The sequence below is a fragment of the Coregonus clupeaformis genome, unplaced genomic scaffold, assembly GCF_020615455.1.
Source record: "Coregonus clupeaformis isolate EN_2021a unplaced genomic scaffold, ASM2061545v1 scaf0881, whole genome shotgun sequence".
Lineage (NCBI taxonomy): Eukaryota > Metazoa > Chordata > Actinopteri > Salmoniformes > Salmonidae > Coregonus > Coregonus clupeaformis.
Window position 1 is genome coordinate 95,321 of NW_025534335.1, and position 21,772 is coordinate 117,092.

Sequence of the window (21,772 nt, forward strand, 5' to 3'; positions counted from 1 at the left end):
ACAGAAACAGAAATCTCTTATGAGAGGACTAGAAAAGGAAATATACCATTTTGCCATTGTTCTTTTTCTTATTAGACTACAGTGTTTATAAGAAATACATGAGAGGTTTGGATATGGGGCATCATATACAGATAGAGGGTGGTAGTAGTAGGTAGCATGACATTGGAACTGATAACAACTCGAACTAAGACATAGAATATAACGTTTTTCTTTGTTTGGCTAAACCCTATGGGGACTGTAAGCCTGTAAGATAAAGGTAAAGTCCTATATGACAATGGGGAGCATCACAGCCAGCGGAGGTAAGCCCCACTACACAGGGTTGGGTTGTTAGTTAGTCTTACAGTATATGGGTTTTAATGGTCTTTAATGGGTAGGTTATACCATGCGTGTTCCAGGTAACCAGGAAGAGGCGTCAAATAGGAGATCAGCTGGGATGGTTTTAAGTGCTGTTTGAGGAAGTATCAGCGACAGGATGGAGCACTGTCAGGACAGAGAGCAGCGTAGGATAGAGCTGTTTAGATGAGCTATATACAGGAGAGGGTCAGTGGAGATTTCAGATGTTTTTTTTTGTTTGTTTGTCCCCCCTCCCCCCACAGCAGGTGTTCCTGTTTCTCACATCCTCGGGCCTGACTTTCTTCTGGAGAGCTTAGACCTTGGAGAGGTAAGAGAGGGGAGGGTTAATCTTAAATCATTGTTTACAAGGATATTTAAGTAATCTGGTATTACACTAAAAATAAAGGTTTGAGGAAAGGTTTTTATTAATGAACACACGAGGTAACAAGGTTGAGGCAGTGAGGGGTTACTATACCTGATGGTTCCGGCGAGCAGGGGGTTAAAAGCATACAGCCAGTCATGCATCTCCTTGTCATTACTGGCCTGGAGGAGTATTCCACGATGCTCGGTGCACACTGCAAACGTGTTTGGAGTCTAAAAACAGAGAGGATTTTCTGTGGTTACTAGGAGGATGATACATGGTAAATCTGCTACATTTGGAAAGATACAGGATAACATTAGGTAGGGATATATTTATTATATATTTACAAATATATTGATAGAACAAATGTATATTCCAGCAAATATTTGTGGTATATTGTATTTGTGGTATATTTATAGTATATTTGTGAAATATTTATGATATATTTGCAATACATTAATGATATACACTACATGGACACCTGCTCGTCGAACATCTCATTCCAAAATCATGGCCATTAATATGGAGTTGGTCCCCCACTTTACTGCTTTAACAGCCTCCACTCTTCTGTGAAGGCTTTCCACTAGATGTTGGAACATTGCTGCGGGGACTTGCTTCCATACAGCCACAAGAGCATTAGTGAGGTCGGGCACTGATGTTGGGCGATTAGGCCTGGCTCGCAGTCGGCGTTCCAATTCATCCCAAAGGTGTTCGATGGAGTTGAGGTCAGGGCTCTGTGCAGGCCAGTCAAGTTCCTCCACACCGATCTCAACAAACCATTTCTGTATCACAGGAGATTGGTGGCACCTTAATTGGGGAGGACGGTCTCGTTGTAATGGCTGGAGTGGAATTAATGGAATGGTATCAAATACACCAAACACATGGTTTCCATGTGTTTGATACCATTCCATTTGCTCCGTTCCAGCCATTATTATGAGCCGTCCTCCCCACAGCAGCCTCCACTGTTCTGTATGGACCTTGCTTTGTGCACGAGGGCATTGTCATGCTGAAACAGGAAAGGGCCTTCCCCAAACTGTTGCCATAAATTTGGAAGCACAGAATCGTCTAGAATGTCATTGTATGCTGTAGCGTAAATATTTCCCTTCACTGGAACTAAGGGGCCTTGCCCAAACCATGAAAAACAGCCCCAGACCATTATTCCTCCTCCACCAAATTCTACAGTTGGTACTATACATTGGGGCCGGAAGCGTTCTCCTGGCATCCGCCAAACCCAGATTCGTCTATCAGACTGCCAGATGGTGAAGAGTGATTCATCACTCCAGAGAACGCGTTCCCACTGCTCCAGAGTCCAATGGCGGCGAGCTTTACACCACTCCAGCCGATGCTTGGTATTGCACATGGTGGTCTTAGGCTTGGAAACCCATTTCATGAAGCTCACGATTAACAATTATTGTGCTGACGATGCTTCCAGAGGCAGTTTGGAACTCGGTAGTGAGGGTTGCAACCGAGGACAGACGATTTTTACGCGCTACGCACTTCAGCACTCGGCGGTCCCGTTCTGTGAGCTTGTGTGGTCTACCACTTCGTGACTGAGCCGTTGTTGCTCCTATACATTTCCACTTCACAATAACAGAACTTACAGTTGACCGGGGTAGCTCTAGCAGGGCAGATATTTGACGAACTGACTTGTTGGTAAGGTGGCATCCTATGACGGTGCCACGTTGAAAGTCACTGAGCTCTTCAGTAAGGCCATTCTACTGCCAATGTTTGTCTATGGAGATTGCATGGCTGTGTGCTCGATTTTATACACCTGTCAGCAACGGGTGTGGCTGAAATAGCCGAATCCACTAATTTGAAGGGGTGTCCACATACTTTTGTATATATAGTGTATGTGTTACATAGTTTGTTAGTTTTTTCATCTGGTCACTTGAAAACGAGATGGTGCATCTCAAGAGATTTCATCCTGTAAAATTTCAAATGAATAAATATATTTACAGTGCATTTGGAAAGTATTCAAACCCCTTAACTCTTTCCACATTTTGTTATGTTACATCCTTCTAAAATGGACTAAATTGTTTTTTTTCTTCAATCTACACACAATATCCCATAATGACGAAGCAAAAACAGGTTGTTCGATTTTTTTTTGAATGTATTACATTTGAAATATCACATTTACATGAGTATTCAGACCCTTTATTCAGTACTTTGTTGAAGCACCTTGGGCAGCGATTACAGCCTCGAGCCTTCTTGGGTATGACGCAATAAGCTTGGCACACCTGTATTTGGGGAGTTTCTCCCATTCTTCTCTGTAGATCCTCTCAAGCTCTGACAGGTTGGATGGGGAGTGTCGCTGCACAGCTATTTTCAGGTCTCTCCAGAAATGTTCGATTTGGTTCAAGTCCGGCCTCTGGCTGGGCCACTCATGGACATTCTTTTGGCAAACTCCAAGCAGGCTGTCATGTGCCTTTTCCTGAGGAGTGGCTTCCGTCTGGCCACTCTACCATAAAGGCCTCAATAGTGGAGTGCTGCAGAGATGATTGTCCTTCTGGAAGGTTCTCCCATCTCAACAGAGGAAGTCTGGAGCTCTGTCAGAGTGACCATCGGGTTCTTGGTCACCTCCCTGAACAAGGCCCTTCTCCCCCGATTGCTCAGTTTGGCCGGGCGGCCAGCTCTAGGAAGAGTCTTGGTGGTTACAAACTTCTTCCATTTAAGAATGATGGAGGCCACTGTGTTCTTGGGGACCTTCAATTCTGCAGAACTTTTTTGGTATCCTTCCACAGATCTGTACCTCGACACAATCCTGTCTTGGAGCTCTACGGACAATTCCTTCAACCTCATGGCTTGGTTTTTGCTCTGACATGCACTGTCAACTGTGGGACCTTATATAGACAGGTGTGTTCCTTTCCAAATAATGTCCAATCAATTGAATTTACCACAGGTGGACTCCAATCAAGTTGTAGAAACATCTCAAGGATGATCAATGGAAACAGGATGCAACTGAGCTCAATTTCAAGTCTCATAGCAAAGGGTCTGAATACTTACATAAATAAGGTACTTCTGTTTTTTTATTTTTTATACATTTGCTAAAATTTCTAAAAACCTGTTTTTGCTTTGTCATTATGGGGTATTGTGTGTAGATTGACGAGGGATTTTTTTTTTTTTAAATTAATTTTAGAAAAAGGCTGTAACTTAACAAAATGTGGAAAAAGTCAAGGGGTCTGAATATTTTCCAAATGCACTGTATGTTATATTTGGAAGTAGTCCTTGTCGGTCGTACCCGGAGCAGGGTCTGCTTGTCCTCGCTGTATTCCACCTGGGCGGAGGAAAGGTTGATGACGGAACGCTCCACGCTGTCCCTCTCACTGCGGTACAGGTAGACGTAGGGCCGGCGCACCACTACATAGCGCTTCACCCAGCCACTGGAGTGGGGCTCCAGGAAATGCAGGTAGCCTTTCTTAGACACGATGGGGCTGAAATACACATCATTTCTATTTTATTATGTATTGTTTCTTTATTTTTAAAAACAGCCCATTCAATACATTGATTATTACCCAAATAACTATAAGTATTGTTTATATATTTTCCAACTTTAAAGTGATTCCAAACAATTAATCTAGTATGGATACTGTATATCATAATTCACCCCAATATCATACTGTATGACTCATCTGGTCTCTATGGAATCCTGTATAGTAGTCCTAGTTTAATCATGTTGTTGTTTTATTCCTTTTCCTAATTTTCTCATTTAACTGTAAAATGTAAATATTGTGTTTTTCATTCTTCCTGGAGGCTGTTGCCATAGTGATAACCATAAGTGGTCTGGTCTCACCTGACGCGGATCTCCTGGATGTCAGGGACAAAGGTGCAGCCTCTACCCAGGGTCCTCTTCTTGTCCACAGGACTGAAGGGGTCCAGGTCTGGGGTGGAAGCTCCAGAGCTGGGCTCAGTGTGTCTGCAGACCAGGGAAAAACACTCTCTCAACATACTCTCAACGTTCTCTAAATATTCTCCGTGCTCTCTCAATGTTCTATCAATGCTCTATTAACCAAGTCCTCTCAAAAAAGAGAACGAATGAATTTGCATATACTATTTGTCCAGGAGCAAGTCTTGGGTGAATAAAATGGGAGTAAGGGGTGACAGTTGAAAGGTCACATACCTGATGTCATAATGGCCCTCCACCAATGAGGGGCAAGTAGAGGACGGAGTTAGCGTGCTCAGACTAGAAGAGGACGGCGACATCAGCGACGCTGACATCTCAGACAGCTGAAACACACACAATCACACAAGCGCATACAGATAATCACACAGACACACACACAGAGATATGCACGTAAACAAGAACAAACATACACACATACACACAAAAATAAGCACACACAAGCACGCACATACATTGAAACCATTATACATAAATCAACAGCTCCCCTGTACTGTATTGCATTTGGAGGGTCTATTGCAGAAACTGATACTAATCAAGCAATGCGATGAGGTCATGAGAGGACATATGTTTCAGCCCCAGGCTTTGGTTAAACATGTTAGAGACAACATGCTGTAGTAGGGACAAAGAAGCCTGCCATTCTCTGAGAAGGGTTGAGAAAAGAGGGGGCTAGGGGTATGATCAAAAAGGATAGGTTTAGGAGGGGCTGGGTGAAAGATTCCATAGGCCAGAGGTAAATCTACGGGGAGGATGGGGTTTATGAGTGATGATGAGGATATGAGCAAGTAAATGTGAATGAATGAAGGAACAGAGTGAGGTGAATCATTTAGTTATTTTGTTTTAAGTTTAAGTTCTTCGTTAAAATGTAGTTCCTTGTTAGAATTCGGTTATTTGTTAGAATACTAAATTCTCGGAAAGGCTGAGTGTGTGAACGAGACAGGGGATCAGGAGGGGAAAGAATGAAGATGACAAGTTTCTTGGGTGGGATCAGTGAGAATGGGCCGGAGTCTATAGGGGGCAAGTTTCTATGGGACACAAAGGGCTTTGGGTTAGGGACTGGCAGGTTAAAAGTAGCCTGCATGGGGTACTGTTAAGTGGGTTATAGAGGGGGTTAAAGGGCCTGGGGGCTGGGGGCTGGGGGCTGGGGCTCACCTTGCTCTCACTGGCACTGCTGCTCACCTGGCTGTACTCCCTGTTGAAGGTGTGCATGAGCAGCCGCAGACACTGAGACCGCAGGAGGAGGAGGAGGAGGAGGAGGAGGAGGAGGAGGAGGAGCAGAAACAGAGATTATTATTACTCATAATAACTACCAATAAAAGTAATAATTTATTTTAATCCAACAAAGAGAGAGATAACCAAAAAGGTGGCCAAGAAAGTGTTAGGCCTGGTTCCTAACTGAAGCCAGGGACTGGTAGTCACCTTGGCAGCCAGCTCCCTCTGCCTCTGGCTGGGGCTCTCCATGGAAGGGCTACCCCCGGGGCAGTGGCTGAGGATGGGGCTCTTGGCAAAGTCGCTAATTTCACCACTCTTGCAGAGCGTGTCCTGCCCCACTGCCAGAGTGGCCTCCAGTTTCTCCCGCAGCAGCAGGTAGTGCCTGGTCTTCTCCACCTGTACAGACACAACCAGAGAAACCATTGACTTTCTTTTGGCACAAAATGGCCGCCATGCATCGTGCAGGTGAGTCACCTTCATTGGTGAGTATTAACTCTATTCAATAAAAGGTACTTTGAAAACAGTATATGAATGCCAACCATGATGCATAATGTATTCCTATTTACTGACCAACCAATTCTATCACACTTGACTCCACTACTCTGGAGTCTTTGCCCCAATCACCCTGCAGACCTCACCAATCCCAGGCCTCACCTCCTGCAGCAGGCTGAGTTTCTCCAGCTCCCATTGGTGGTCCAGGATGAGGCTGTCGCTACGGGGCCTCCACCCAGCCAGGTTCTCCTCCCCACGGACGTACGCCACTGAGGTGTCCAAGACACGCCTGCGCCGCCGCTGCATGCCTGAGGTGAACAAGAGGACAACAGAGTGTTTCATATATGCCTGTAGAAAAACAGATACTGCCAAGAGATCATTTGGTGATACGCCTTGTGGTTAAATCAAGGTTCTGATGTACACAGGATGACCGACATGCGGCATCCATGCTTTTGACAAATTGTGTAAGGGTGACACATTGTGAAGCGTTCATTTTTCTCAAGCTTCACCTGTGTCATTCTTTAACTTACCGGGACTTCCGGCATCAGCGACATGGCAGAGACTGACTTCATACACTCCAGTGACACGATTACTGAGAGAGAGAGAGGAGAGAATGAGTTTTGTCTACTCTATAAACAATATATAAATAAAGTTCAGATTCAGAGTACCAGAAAGAAGGTTGAACTGGGGTGTACCTCTCTGAGGGCCTGAGACAGCCGGTGCTGAAGAGGTTCCTGATGGAGCGTGAGGCGGGGAGCTTGGCGTCACGGGAGTAGAACACCATACAGAAGTCCTTGGTGATCACTGTTGGTTGGGTGCAGTTCTCCATCTGAAGAAAGTTAGAACAAAATGTATCCAAATCAGAACTCACTTAATCCAAGCCGATATACTTGGGTTATGGTTTAGATATAACTTTTAGGTCGAATGTTGATGTGTTTACCTCTAGGTAAGCTGAGAGAGTGATGCAGATCTTTTCTCCATAGGGAGTGACACGGTTCAGGAGGAGGGAGTTGTGCATGGAGCTATCCCACGCCGCCTCAAATCGGTAAAACGTCCTGTTAAGTCAACACACAGGCAAACGTTACAGGGGTTTTGTGTATATAAGTTGTTTTAATTTTGTCAATGGCGAATGAATGGAAACATGTAATATGATTTTTCTCCATCAGCTTATAAGTGAAAAAAGTATTAAGTTGTGCAAGACCCTCAAAAACAACGGACACTCAAACAAACTACCGTAATTTTCGGACTATAAGCCGCGCCTTTTTCCCCATTTTTCGACCCTGCGGCTTATATAACGGTGCGGCTAATCTATGGATTTTTACAGCTAACGGCCACTAGAAGGCCTCCTAAATCTATGAATTTTACAGGTTACAGTCCACCAACTTTAACTCTATGGGCTCTATGACCGGTCCGCGCCCCCCACCTTTAAGCGGCGGGCTCCAGCAGGAAAAGCTGGAGGCCGGAAAAGAGTGAGACAGGCAGCGCGTAAAAGTAAAAGTGGAACCGAGAGTGGTACGAGAGACAGAACGAGAGACAGAACGAGAGCAAGACAGACAGACATTACGAGAGCGAGACAGTTTGTCTCTTTCCCGACAATCCTCTCTGTGCACGAACCCTTACATATGGTAATTAAACATTAAAACACCTGCGGCTTATAGTCCAGTGCGGCGTATATATGTACACATCATTCAATATCATTCAATTTAGCTGCTGCGGCTTATACTCCGGTGCGCCTTACAGTGCGGAAAATACGGTATATATACATATATACAAGGAGAGAAACAAACACCTTTGAGTTCACCTTTTAGAGTGAAGTCAAATGAAAGCATGAGGAAACAACAACAACAACAACAACAGAAAGCTGATTCAGGGAACATACAATTGAGAAGAGAGAAAGGTTGTGTTTTATACCTATGGTCAACTCCCAGGGACACACTGCCATACAGCGAAGCGCGAAGAGAAAAGGGCGAGAAGTTATAAGCAAGCAGCTTGGCTGTGGATTTCACAGTAGCAACGTGGCAAAAATGAAGAAAAAGTAACATAATAGAACATTGGATAAAAATACATATGGTCTTCAGTGCCAAAATACGGTAAAAAATGTTTATACAAAAATAGACATAAAATACTATAGCATAACATTATGTAAATGTACCATTATGGAAAATCATACTCAGTGTAGTTGTGAAATAGAGAAAAAACAAACAAACATACTGCAACGTTCCATTATGGAAAAGGCCATTAATACACAAGCATGTTATTAGGTGTTACAGTATGTACAGTAACTAGCTGTGAAAGAGGAGAGGGGACGTACTTGTCATTATATGAGGGCCAGATGTAGCCCGCAGACAGAATGTTGAGAGACAGGATGTTGGGGTCGATGATGGTCTCATCGGCCTCTGGAGTATTCCGGATACGCCCTGAGAGGTCAAAGGTCAAAGGTCAGGTGATGGATCTTTATATGCTGTAAAGATGAATTTATGGGACATTTATGTACAGTAAATATGAATCTATGGGATTTGTATGTATCGTAAATATGAATCTATGCGATCTTTATGTACCGTAAAGAGGGATCTATGGGATCTTTATGTACCGTAAAGAGGGCTCTATGGGATCTTTATGTACTATAAAGAGGGATCTATGGGATCTTTATGTAAAGATGAATTTACTGTGCTCATGTCATTGTCGTCTGCTCTCATCTGTACTCACCCACCACCAGCTCCTTGACCTCCTTCCACTCCACATCATTTCCTGTCTCGTGCGCTATGGTGACTGTGATCCTCCGTTGGATGCCCTGATGAAGCAGGAAGGTTCCGTGGCAGGGCATGCCCCCTCTGTGGTCCACCACTGAAGGGATGTAGCTGAGGACAGAACATTACAAATTCATCAATGACAGACATTAATGACCCTAAACTGTCAGTAAACCTTTATTTTGCAGTTCTATTACCACTGGTATTTACCAATGAAATGACTTGGTGAGAAAATACTGTAATTTCAATGGTTAAAGGTGAAATATGTAGAAATCGATCCGTCATTTCCTGGTTGCAAAAACTCTAATAGTTCGCCTAATTTCAGTTTATGTGACAAAACAAGCAGTCATTGTGTAGAGAATCATTGTACCATCTAAACCGCTGTGAAATATATTTTCCATAACCAAAAATATTGTATTTTCAGCTGTTTGAAGCTGGTATACAAAACCTATAGTAAAAGACGAAACTTAAGAATGGGGAAGCATAGAAATAGTGTACATAGAACAGATCTACCGCGTCTTAGACTTGCTTTCAATGAGAATTACAGATCTATAAAGTACATTTCTATGTGAATTTGGTTGTGTCGCCCATAAAGTGACATATTGCAGCTTTAATGACCATGAGGAAGGATAAATGTTTTTCAAGGTGCTTTGGAGAGGACACTGATTGTGCTGACTTGACAGAACAGAACAAAACAAATAACAACCTTGGGGTTAAAAAAACTTACTCTCCATTGGCCTCCAGCTCACAGATCTCGAAGAAGGCCATGAGGTCATATTTGGAGTGGCATGGACCGGCCGTGGAACGGGTCAGGGTATTCAGCTTGGTGGCTGGCACTGTGAAAGAGAAGGTCCGAAATTTGTCTGAATATTTGAGACACGCAAGCACAATGGCCAGATGAAGCTAGTTACTACTTCACAATAGGGCTGTTAAAAATATACAGCACCAGTCAAAAGTTTGGACACACCTACTCATTCAATTTTTATTTTTTATTTTTTTTTACTATTTTCTATATGAAATAACACATACGGAATCATGTAGTAACCAAAACAGATTTTAGATTCATCAAAGTAGCCACCCTTTGCCTTGATGACAGCTTTGCACACTCTTGGCATTCTCTCAACCAGCTTCACCTGGAATGCTTTTCCAACAGTCTTGAAGGAGTTCCCACATATGCTGCGCACTTGTTGTCTTCACTCTGCGGTCCAACTCATCCCAAACCATCTCAATTGGCTTGAGATCGGGTGATTGTGGAGGCCAGGTCATCTGATGTAGCACTCCATCACTCTCCTTCTTGGTCAAATAGCCCTTACACAGCCTGGAGGTGTGTTGGGTCATTGTCCAGTTCAAAAGCAAATGATAGTCCCACTAAGCGCAAACCAGATGGGATGGCGTATCGCATTAGAATGCTGTGGTAGCCATGCTGGTTAAGTGTGCCTTGAATTCTAAATAAATCACATACAGTGTCACCAGAAAAGTACCCACACACCATCACACCTCCTCCTCCATGCTTCACGACGGGAACCATATATGCGGAGATCATCCGTTCACCTACTCTGCGTCTCACAAAGACATGGCGGTTGGAACCAAATATCTCCAATTTGGACTCATCAGAACAAATGACAGATTTCCACCGGTCTAATGTCCATTGCTCGTGTTTCTTGGCCCAAGCAAGTCTCTTCTTATTATTGGTGTCCTTTAGTAGTGGTTTCTTTGCAGATATTCGACCATGAAGGCCTGATTCAGTTGATGTTGAGATGTCTGTTACTTGAACTCTGTGAAGCATTTATTTGGGCTGCAATTTCTGAGGCTGGTAACTCTAATGAATTGATCCTCTGCAGCAGAGATAACTGGGTCTTCCTTTCCTGTGGCGGTCCACATGAGAGCCAGTTTCATCATAGCGCTTGATGGTTTTTGCAACTGCTATTGAAGAAACTTTCAAAGTTCTTGAAATTCTTCGGATTGACTGACCTTCATGTCTTCAAGTATTGATGGGCTGTCATTTCTCTTTGCTTATTTGAGCTGTTCTAGCCATAATATGGACTTGGTATTTTACCAAATAGGGCTATCTTCTGCCTTGTCACAACACAACTGATTGGCTCAAAGGCATTAAGAAGTAAAGAAATTCCACAAATTAACTTTTAACAAGGCACACCTGTTAATTGAAATGCATTCCAGGTGACTACCTCATGAAGCTGGTTGAGAGAATGCCAAAAAAGTACAAACCTGTCATCAAGGCAAAGGGTGGCTACTTTTAAGAATCTCAAATATAAAATATATTTTCATTTGTTTAACACTTTTTTGGTTACTACATGATTCCATATGTGTTATTTCATAGTTTTTATGTCTTCACTATTATTCTACAATGTAGAAAATAGTAAAAATAAAGAAAAACCCTTGAATGAGTAAGTGTGTCCAAACTTATGACTGGTACTGTATATATACATTGAATTTTTTTCCAGTAATGCCTTCTTGAACACGTGAACTTTAATGTGCCTCAATTACAAACTTGCATGAGATCTGTAAATATGAATACAAATATTAAATTATGAGCCTACTTTAGCCAAGGAGAAAGCACTGAGCTAAATAGCGAGAAAGACAGGATAATTCCTGGCTAGCCATGATTGGCTGAGATAATGGAGGGGTTGACCATGCTGACGGTTGGCCATACGTTTACATGTTTTTCGAATTTTTCGTCATAAGCCCGATTTAGGATGGGCCGTCACATTTGTACTACTAACCAATGTCTGGTTAACATTCTGGTACAAAATGGCTGCAGTGCCAACTTGCTCAGCTTGGTGGCTGGCACTTTCACAAAGATGTAGAAAGAGACACATACCAAATAAGCCTTTCTGGTGTGACCACTCACCTGGTTTAGACAAGGGCATGACCCTCGGGAACTGCCTCCTAGAAGGTCTAAGGGGACTGAAATAGAAGTGTGAACTTTTAAAATTGTCTATTTTAGCAAGACAGTGAAACAGGTTCATTTGAAGAAGAAGAGGGCAAGTACAGTTCTCTCACCTGATGAGGTCTTTGCAGAGGGGTGGGAATGGCTGTTTCTGGTAGTGGCCAAACACTTCAAAGACAATGGGCTGGGTCTTGATGTACTCCACAAACGACTTGGTGACCTCTACCGTGATCTAATAGATAATCAAAAGTGAGGTTAGCTATCACTAAAGTCCCTTAACAAGGCCAGTAACAATAGATGATACAAGGCAATACATAACAATTAGTAATTAATGATTCATTCATGGTAATATCATAGAAATAACACTTGTAGTAACCTATTAATAATAATGAATAACAATGTTATTTATGGTCAGTGCTTACATTCTGTACATGGTAGAATCCCAGAGGAGGTCCTCTGCCAGTGTTCTTCAGTGGCTCAGTGGAGAAAGCCTCATCATGTCGGTGGATGAAGCTGGAAGTAGGAAAACCACATTCAATCAATATACAGTATACATACATATTCAGTATACATATATATTAAAACTACGACACTGTTACATTACTACTATGTACTATTTACTACTCTCAATATGCTGCACTGATTATGATCACATTTGGTGGACACTTGTTTTGCTCCATCAGACAAGTCTACCTTAGGAATAACACTAACCATAAGAATTTTGTTTGTTTAAACCAAGAGAGGACGAAGTCGTTTCTGGATGAAGAAAAGAGAGAAGTGAAAGGTCTTGAATGACAAGGCTTTGCATTTACATTTTAGTCATTTAGCAGAAGTTCTTATTCAGAGAGCCTTACAGTAGCAATTAGGGGTAAGTGCTCTGCTCAAGGGCACATTGACAGATTTTTCACTTAGTCAGTTTAGGGATTTGAACCAGCAACCTTTCAGTTACTGGCACAACACTCTAAACCACTAGCCTACCTGCTGCCCTTTGCCATACCATAGCTTTAAAACAGTTAACCTGTTAGATGTAATCTAAAATATAGATTCCTGCCTAAATAAAAATAGTTATAAATTGCTGAGGTGTACTCACTTTTGAAGAGACAAACTCAAGTACATAGTAAAAATATGATGAAAATAGGAAATATAAGATAAAAGTTGAGGAATAGGCCTGGAAATGACTAATATGCTTTCTACATATAATAACAATCAAATTATAAATGACTAACTATAAGCTTTCACCTTCCTTATAACTGTCAAATAGATATGATCATACTTAGTGACAGTACAAAATTGGCACCACTTCATAGACTCAGCCTCCCTGCACCTAAACAAGCCTCCCTGGATTGTTCACCCCACATCCTCACTATTCTGGCAGTGACTTGTGTTACTATTGCTGTCATGTCTACAGCGGTATCATCTCGCTTGCTTTGCTAGCCTTTTGGTTGGCATAGCGGTGAGCAAGACTCTCGCTTACCGAGCTCTTCCGAGTGTCCATCTGCCACTTGCGGTGGTGCTTGGTCACGTGACTGCCGCAGTGATTTCTGCTCTCTGCTTTAACAATTCTATGGATGTTACTGGCACCTTCAACACTGGACATGGCTCCAATCAGGTACTCCACTGAACTATATACATTCCCATAGTGTCGCTATAGTCCCCCTTTCCCTCTGGTCTCACCGTTATTTAGGGATTGTGCGTCGGGTTGGCTATTCTCACAGGGGCTCATCACAGAAAATGCAATTGATATCATGTGTTTGACTGAAACCTGGCAACAACACTTATGAATGTTTGTCTTTTAACCTTGTGATCAGACCTCAAAATGGCTATAACTCAGATACAGAATCTGACCTCATTTGAATGTCTAGCGCTCAAACTGTCTGGTCCAAAACCACTGCTCCTCATTTTGATATAGAGGCCTCCCAAATCCTCCCTTTTCTTCCACTCAGTTATCTGAGGTACTAACATCTTCCTGCTCCATGTGCTGCTTGGGGACTTAAACATTCATGTGGACTCCAGGACAACAGCACTTGTGAGTTTGCGGCGGATTTCCTTTCCCTGTTGGACTGTTTCAATTTCACACAGCATGTGAGTTTTCCAGTGGTGTAAAGTACTTAAGTAACAATACTTGAAAGTACTACTTAAGTAGTTTTTTGGGGTATCTGTACTTTACTTTACTATTCATATTTTTGACTACTTTTACTTTTACTTCACTACATTCCTAAAGAAAATGATGTACTTTTTACTCCATACATTTTCCCTGACACCCAAAAGTACTCATTACATTTTGAATGCTTAGCAGGACAGGAAAATGGTCTAATTCAAACACTTCTCAAGAGAACATCCCTGGTCGTCCCTATTGGCTCTGATCTGGTGGACTCACTAAACACATGCTTCGTTTGTAAATGATGTCTGAGTGTTGGAACGTGCCCCTGGCTATCCCTAAATAAATAAAAAACAAATAAATGATGCCGTCTGGTTTGCTTTACATAAGGAATTTGAAATTATTTATACTTTTACTTTTACTTTTGATACTTAAGAATATTTTAGCAATTACATTTACTTTTGCTACTTAAGTATATTTAAAACCAAATACTTTTAGACTTTTACTCAATAGTTATTTTACTGGTGACTTTCACTTTTACTTGAGTAATTTTCTATTAAGGTATCTTTACTTTTACTGAAGTATGAAAATTGGGTACTTTTTCCACCACTGGAATTTTCCAACCCATGTCAAAGGCTACACCCAGGACCTGGTGTGCTATACTGGCATAGATCCCTCTGACCTGTGTGGCCTGGACCTCACCATTTCTGACCACATAGCCATCCTATTTAATCTTCCATCCCATCCCCAAGCCCCGTATCAAACGCACTATCACCCTCAGAAACATCAAATCTGTCACTTATCAGCTGCCTTTGACACTGTTTGCCATTCCATCCTCCTTGAAAGAATGGAGAGGGCCCTGGAAATCACCGAAACAGCCCTGGCCTGGTTCAGGTCCTACCAGCAGGTTGCTCCTGTCAGCCAGGCTCCTATCCACCAGGGGCCCCCCAAGGCTCAGTCCTAGGGCCCCTCCTTTTCATCATCTACATCTTACCCCTCTGCCAAATCATCCGTCAACACAGTCTGGAATTCCACTGTTACACTGATGACACACAAATCTATGTTAATTCCAAACCCACCTCTGACCTCCCCCCATCATCACTCGTCAACTGTCTAAAATAAATCAAATCATGAATGAGCTCGACTTTCTGAAGCTCAACGGCGATAAGACAGAAGCTATGTTGGTGGCACCCAGATCTCTCCTGAAGAAGGTGAATAATCTGGGGGTCATCCTCGATTCCACACTCTCCTTTGATGCCCACATTAATACCATCACAAAATCTGCCTTCTTCCATCACAAGAACATCGGCAGACTCCGCCCCTCCGTTACCGACTCAGTTGCTGAAACTCTTATACATGCCTTCATTACCTCACGCCTGGACTATTGCAATGGACTCCCTGCCAGCTCCCTCAACAAACTTCAGTATATCTAGAACTCAGCTGTGAGACTCCTCACCCGCACAAAACCCCAGTGGTGGAAAAAGTACCCAATTGTCATACTTTAGTAAAAGTAAAGATACCTTAATAGAAAATGACTCAAGTAAAAGTAAAAGTCACCCAGTAAAATTCTACTTAAGTAAAAGTCAAAAAGTATTTGGTTTTAAATATACTTAAGTATCAAAAGTAAAAGTATAAATAATTTCAAATTCCTTATAATAAGCAAACCAGACGGCACCATTTTCTTATATTTTTAATTTACGGATAGCCAGAGGCACAATCCAACATTCCAACATCATTTACAAACTAAGCATGTGTGTTTAGTGAGTCTGCCAGATCGGAGGCAGTAGGGATGACCAGGGATGTTCTGTTGATAAGTGTGTGAATTGGACCATTTTCCTGTCCTGCTAAGCATTCAAAATCTAACGAGTACTTTTGGGTGTCAGGGAAAATGTATGGAGTAAAAAGTACATTATTTTCTTTACGAATGTAGTGAAGTAAAAGTAGTCAAAAATATAAGTAGTAAAGTAAAGTACAGATACCCCAAAAAACTACTTAAGTAGTACTTTTAAGTATTTTTACTTAAGTAATTACACCACTGCCAAACCCTGGGAGCACATCACACCCTCACTTCTCCACTTCCACTGGCTTCCAATCAAATTCCTTCTCCTCACCTACAAATCCATGCATGGCTTGGCTCCCTTCCATCTCTCCAACATGCAACACATCTACACCCCCACCCGCAGCCTTCGATCCTCTGACTCTGGCCTACTGGTCACCCCCCCTCACCAGACTACGCTCCATGGGGGATTATACCTTCAGCTATGCCACCCCCACTCTCTGGTACTTTCTCACCCCTGAACTCCGCGAATCCAACTCCACCCAAACATGTTTATCTTCCTATCGTATAAGGGATGCAGAGGTTGTTGAAGTTAACCTCTCAATTGTAACTGCCTTGATGACCTTGTCGCCGATCTTCTTTCTCCTTGTATTATTGATCATGCAATTTTTTGGGTGTCATGCGCCTTTGTTGTAATGCACTTTGCTTTTAGCATTGTCATGTTTATATTAGCTATTTTGTCTTACTCTGTAAGTGTCCTTGGGTATCTTGAAAGATGCAAATAAAATGTATTATTAATTTTATTATAGAACTGACGACAAAGAATGTTCTGCCCTGTGACGCAGAGACGCGATTCAAATGTGTGCCGACTCGTTATAACTTCAGCTTTTCGTCGGTCTGTGATCAAGAGAAAGTGGTCTTGTTTCAATTCTACCAAATGCTTTTGTATTTTTTTCATGTTGGGAGGTTTAAATCCCAGTGTGACCATCACAGAGAGATTAAACTCACATCAATGGAAGAGTATGGGTGTCGGGTTTTAGGAAATGTGCCCCACGAGGGGTTGCGACATACTGATCTGGATAGGCCAAAACACGCAAGACATTGCTGCCTGTGCTCTTAAGGTCGTACTGCGAGGTATCAGTCAAATAGTGAAGACCGGACTCACACATATGCCTATGGAGTCGAATGGTAAGACGTTCAACTTTTTGGTGCATTTTTCTGTTTGTTTCTAAACAGTCCACAGACACATTTACAAGGTAAAAACATATTCGGAACCGGTCCAAAACCCATGGTACTCCCTGAATTCAGGGAGTTTTCATTCTTAAAGTACCTGAACCACTGGCACTTGCAGATGTTTCTAAGGAGAGATTTTAGAAATAAATGCCTCTTTATGCATAATCTTGTCATCATCATCATTCAAAACGCTTTTCCTCACTGACATCTTGTCAAGTTTCTCTCAAAACCCTCCAAACCTTCCTGGTCAAATAAAGCTAAAATACAACTAAATGAAAGGACTTGAATGAATGGGAGGCACTTACTTGAACTGGCAGAAGATGTCAGCGTACTCAGCGGAAATGCTGGAGGCCTGCAGCACTGTGACCCTGAAGGTGAAGGTGGAGCCTATGTGGAGGTGGGACAGGGCCTTCTCCAGGGGCAGTTCCAGACCCAGGCCCAGACCTCCCTTCAGTGGGCTCCTGGGGACCTCTGGTGTGGCTGTGATGGGGGACAAGTCTGTGGTCATGGTAAGTACACAGGATGAAGACAGGAAATACCTGTAGTCCTGCACACGGTATGAAATACCTGTAGTCCTGCACCATGACTTACACAAATTATAAGTACATGACCTTTCATTTAAGTCTTCCCCCACTAAACATATTTGTGCTGTTCATATCTACCACCACAATTATGTAATAGAAAAACAATCTGATTGGTAGGATCTCCTCACCTGCACAGGTGTTGTTGTTGACCTCGTCAGGGTCAGCTCCTATATCAGAGTTCTGTCCCTCCCCTTCCACGAAGCGTAGCTCTTGAGAGGTGTTAGAATGGGACATGCCGCCAGAACACGACTCTGTCTGGAACTGACCAGCCAAACACATGGGCTTTTAAATAATGACACAGCATTTTCATAATCTAGATACTGAATGCAGACAACGATTTGGCAAGTATTCAAGTTCTTGTATCATTTCTTACTGATTCTACCTTCTCAAACTGTTGGTCCTCAAAAGATATCTTGGCGGTTCCTGACTGCCTTACACCGGAACCATAGTCAGGGGCTTCTTCATCAGCTGGGGAGAGACAATACCATTTTTGTAACCTCATCCTTTTTGAAGACCATTTTTATCAAACAGCAATTCACTACTCTCTCAGCACCCACTTGGGTGTCCTTTACAAAACACTATACATTCTTGTCTAATACTGTATGCTAACACAATCTATTGCACAATAAAAGGATAGAGACATGACAATATGGCACAGTAGCTGGTACCTGAGATGGCCTGCACTGCCACCCTGAGGAAGCCCTTCACCTCTCCCTTCTCACTGACGATGGCCACGCGGTGCACCAGCGGCACGGGGTAGAGCAGGTTACTCAGGTACACAAAGGCCCTGCGGTGGGGGGAATAGAGGGGGAGAGATAGAGAGGAGGAGCAGTATCAGACACAAGGAAATCATTTCAGAGCAGAGGACCATGGTAGAATGTTGAGGTAATCTCTAGTGGGGCAAGTCTACTGACCCTGGCCCTGTTCAAATATTTTTCACGTGCATCCTCCTATAAGTGTATTGTATTGTATCTGTTTCCATCCTTTTGCTCTTATTAGGAAAGCACTGGCTGCTTAGTGATTACCTCAAGAAAGTAAGGGAATTACATTTAAAAAGAATAGGAACTGGGCCGGTGACTGACCTGCCCACCAGACGGAACCATGGGAAGCGGTCATAGAAGGGGTCTCCTCCAGTCAGGGCCTGGTCACAGTCCTCCACGGTGCTGCTAGGTACCTCCGCCGCACGGTCGTACATCTCCTTCATCAGGTCCAGCCTCTGTCTATAGGGGGCAGCACAGACAACGCACACGGTCAGGACAGAGCACATCAGGGCAACAGACACTGTAAAGTAGAAGCAGACTGGGTAAAGTAAGTCGACATAGGCCTACATACCAGAGCCTCATGTCTACAGAGACACATATCATAATGTAAAGCCATAGATAAATAACCTGATCAAATGCTTGGACACACACACACACAAACACACTCACAGAGTTGAATTTCAAGGTCCTCACAAGTATAGTAATACTGTACAAACTCACACACACAAACAATTCCCCCACACATACCTGAGTTTCTCCAAGGTCCAGTAGTGTGTGGCCCCGTTCTTCTGGTCCTGGACCTCCACAGCTACTATGGTGCGGGGGAAGGGCCGTCTCTCCCTCTCCTTCGCCACGCTGGAGGGCAGCAGGTCCGGGGGCAACGGGGAGTACAGTGTGTCTGTCAGCAGCACAAACTGGAACTGGACCTGTAAAGGAGAGAGGATCCTTTTAGCATTTTAGCATATTAGCACGTTAGCGACAAAATCGTTGTTGTCAATTCAAATCTCATTTTGGGACTCATCGAACCGATTCACAATGGAGCCGATCTGATTGAATGACTTTGCAGGGAAACTGTTTTGCAATACCAGTCTTTGCTGACTCGTTGAATTGATTTATAGTTTTCTAAGAATAGTCTCATTCGATGTACACTAATTTGGTAGATTGACTGAACTGATTAATAACGCAGTTTCATTTGACTGATACCTCACAGTTTCACCACTGAATACTTGTTCTACTTTATAGATAGATTGTATACAATGACAGTGTACCTTCTTCTTGAGCTCCACACTGATGGCGTTGGCTTCCTTGAGGAAGATGGCATTACCCCACAGCAGGTCCCTGAGGGAGGTGAACTGGTAGAAACGCCACTTACGGAACGCCCACATTGCCAGTTCCATCTCACGCTTGGTCCACGGAACTATGGGAAAAACTTAAAACATTCCATAATTCAGAAAATATTCCATTCTCTGGCCTTACCTCAGCAATGGACATTTTAATTCAAAATCATTGTAAACATTTGAAAAAGGGTGTTCTAGAGGTAACTGTCAATCAATGTCTCACCTTCCTCCTCAGGCTCCTCCTCTTCTTCTGGGGACTCCAGGTAACGGGAGTTTCTGTCCACCTGTTTCTGCAGGGCCTCCAGTTTACTTTCATAGTCCTGGGAGAGACCCCGGTACAGACACATCAAATCACATGACAGAATATAGCCCATATACACTCAGGGGCCAGTTTATTAGGTACACCAGCCCGTTCACGAAAATGGTTCTCTCCTACAGACAGTGAGTCACGTGGCCATTGCTCGCTATATAAAGCAGGCAGACAGGCATCGAGGCATTCAGTTACTGTTCGATTGAACGTTAGAATGGGCAAAACTAGTGTCCTAAGCGACTTTGAGCGTGGTATGATCATCGGTGCCAGGCACACCGGTTCTAGTATCTCAGAAACAGCCGGCCTCCTGGGCTTTTCACGCACGACAGTGTCTAGGGTTTACAAAGAATGGTGAAACAAAAAACATCCAGTCAGTGGCAGTCCTAACGATGCAGTACAACAGTGGTGTGCAGAACGGCATCTCGGAACGCACAACTCGTCGGTCATTGTCACAGATGGACTATTGCAGCAGACGACACACCGGGTTTCACTCCTATCAGCTAAAAACAAGAAGAAGCAACTCCAGTGGGCACGCGATCACCAACACTGCACAATTGAGGAGTGGAAAAACATTGCCTGGTCCGACGAATCCTGGTTCGTGTTGCGTCATACTGATGGCAGAGTCAGGATTTGGTGTAAGCAGCATGAGTCCATGGTCCCATCCTGCCTGGTGTCAATGGTACAGGCTGGTGGCGGTGGTGTAGGGAACATTTTCCTGGGCCATGTTAGGTCCCTTGATACCAATTGAGCAACGTTTGAACGCCACACCTTGTAGAATCCATGCCCCGAAAAAAAAGTATGTTCTGGAGGCAAAGGGGGGGTCCGACCTGGTACTAGATGGTTGTACCTAATAAACTGGCCACCGAGTGTCTCCCATATACAGGTAACTGCCAAAATAAAGGAACACCCAATTAAAGTGTCTTAATAGGGCGTTGGGCCACCACGAGCCGCCAGAACAGCTTCAATGCACCTTTTAAACCCTATCCCTATGCTCATTTGAGACCTCTCTTTCAAAGTCACTGAGATCTCTTCCTCTAGCCATGGTAGACAAAATATACATGACCCTAAGCATGATGGGATGATAACTGCTTAATTGACTCAGGAGCCACACCTGTGTGGAAGCACTTGCTTTCAATATACAGTCCTTTGTGTCCCTCATTTACTCAAGTGTTTCCTTTATTTACGCAGTTACCTGTATTTATAAAAATAAAACTTTGCTTTTTAAGGGGTATCTCTTAGTGGCCTGTCATACCAGTCTCTGTTGTTCCAGAAGGTTACTGGCCTCCTCTCGTTCACGGCGGTATTGATCTTCTAACTCTTGAAGCCTGCAGACAAAATTATCACAAATCATTTTTAAGAAAAGTCATACTATATAAAAGGGTGATCTAAAATGTAATTACAGCTGGTGCTTTGCCAAAAGCAGTCCATCCATTATTGTACCTTGACTCCATCTCCTGCTTCATGTCGATGCCCTGTTTATCCAGCAGCTCTCTCTGGGCGAAGGCCCAGTCCACGGGCTCCACGGGGGTCTCAGCACAGGGGGTCCTCTCCCGCTCCTGCCGCGCCTGCTCCGGGTCATTGAAGCGGAACACATGGCTTTTCCCCATGATAATGCGGTTTCCTGAGGTCAGGAGTCAAAGGTCAATCAGAGGTCAATCGCATCACACCTCAGTCATTTCATCAATGTCTAAACCTATTAATGATTCTAACCCTGGACTGTT

General features: G+C 43.3%; 1 protein-coding gene across 25 annotated transcripts in view; it reads right to left on the minus strand.

The window, feature by feature from the left end:
- Window positions 1-579: 579 nt before the first annotated feature.
- Window positions 580-21,772, minus strand: part of LOC121535010 (kinesin-like protein KIF1A) — a 44,754-nt gene continuing 23,561 nt past the window's right edge. For 8 of the 25 annotated variants that reach the window (XM_045216994.1, XM_045216993.1, XM_045216987.1 and 5 more), the window contains 28 exons: window positions 21,492-21,672; window positions 21,304-21,376; window positions 19,965-20,061; window positions 19,673-19,833; window positions 19,152-19,330; window positions 18,726-18,863; window positions 18,312-18,430; window positions 18,017-18,111; window positions 17,772-17,904; window positions 17,365-17,557; window positions 12,374-12,464; window positions 12,065-12,183; window positions 11,913-11,986; window positions 9,771-9,879; window positions 9,003-9,154; window positions 8,608-8,713; window positions 8,208-8,231; window positions 7,237-7,351; window positions 6,992-7,125; window positions 6,827-6,888; window positions 6,459-6,604; window positions 6,012-6,200; window positions 5,745-5,816; window positions 4,812-4,918; window positions 4,485-4,607; window positions 3,933-4,125; window positions 809-927; window positions 580-652 (listed from right to left, as the gene is read on the minus strand). In XM_045216994.1, coding sequence (XP_045072929.1) covers window positions 613-652; window positions 809-927; window positions 3,933-4,125; window positions 4,485-4,607; window positions 4,812-4,918; window positions 5,745-5,816; window positions 6,012-6,200; window positions 6,459-6,604; window positions 6,827-6,888; window positions 6,992-7,125; window positions 7,237-7,351; window positions 8,208-8,231; window positions 8,608-8,713; window positions 9,003-9,154; window positions 9,771-9,879; window positions 11,913-11,986; window positions 12,065-12,183; window positions 12,374-12,464; window positions 17,365-17,557; window positions 17,772-17,904; window positions 18,017-18,111; window positions 18,312-18,430; window positions 18,726-18,863; window positions 19,152-19,330; window positions 19,673-19,833; window positions 19,965-20,061; window positions 21,304-21,376; window positions 21,492-21,672 — 3,344 coding nt within the window. In that variant the 3' untranslated portion in view covers window positions 580-612. The remainder of the gene's footprint in view (window positions 653-808; window positions 928-3,932; window positions 4,126-4,484; window positions 4,608-4,811; window positions 4,919-5,744; window positions 5,817-6,011; window positions 6,201-6,458; window positions 6,605-6,826; window positions 6,889-6,991; window positions 7,126-7,236; window positions 7,352-8,207; window positions 8,232-8,607; window positions 8,714-9,002; window positions 9,155-9,770; window positions 9,880-11,912; window positions 11,987-12,064; window positions 12,184-12,373; window positions 12,465-17,364; window positions 17,558-17,771; window positions 17,905-18,016; window positions 18,112-18,311; window positions 18,431-18,725; window positions 18,864-19,151; window positions 19,331-19,672; window positions 19,834-19,964; window positions 20,062-21,303; window positions 21,377-21,491; window positions 21,673-21,772) is intronic. The other 17 variants (XM_041841666.2, XM_041841664.2, XM_041841662.2 and 14 more) reach the window with 12 other exon arrangements.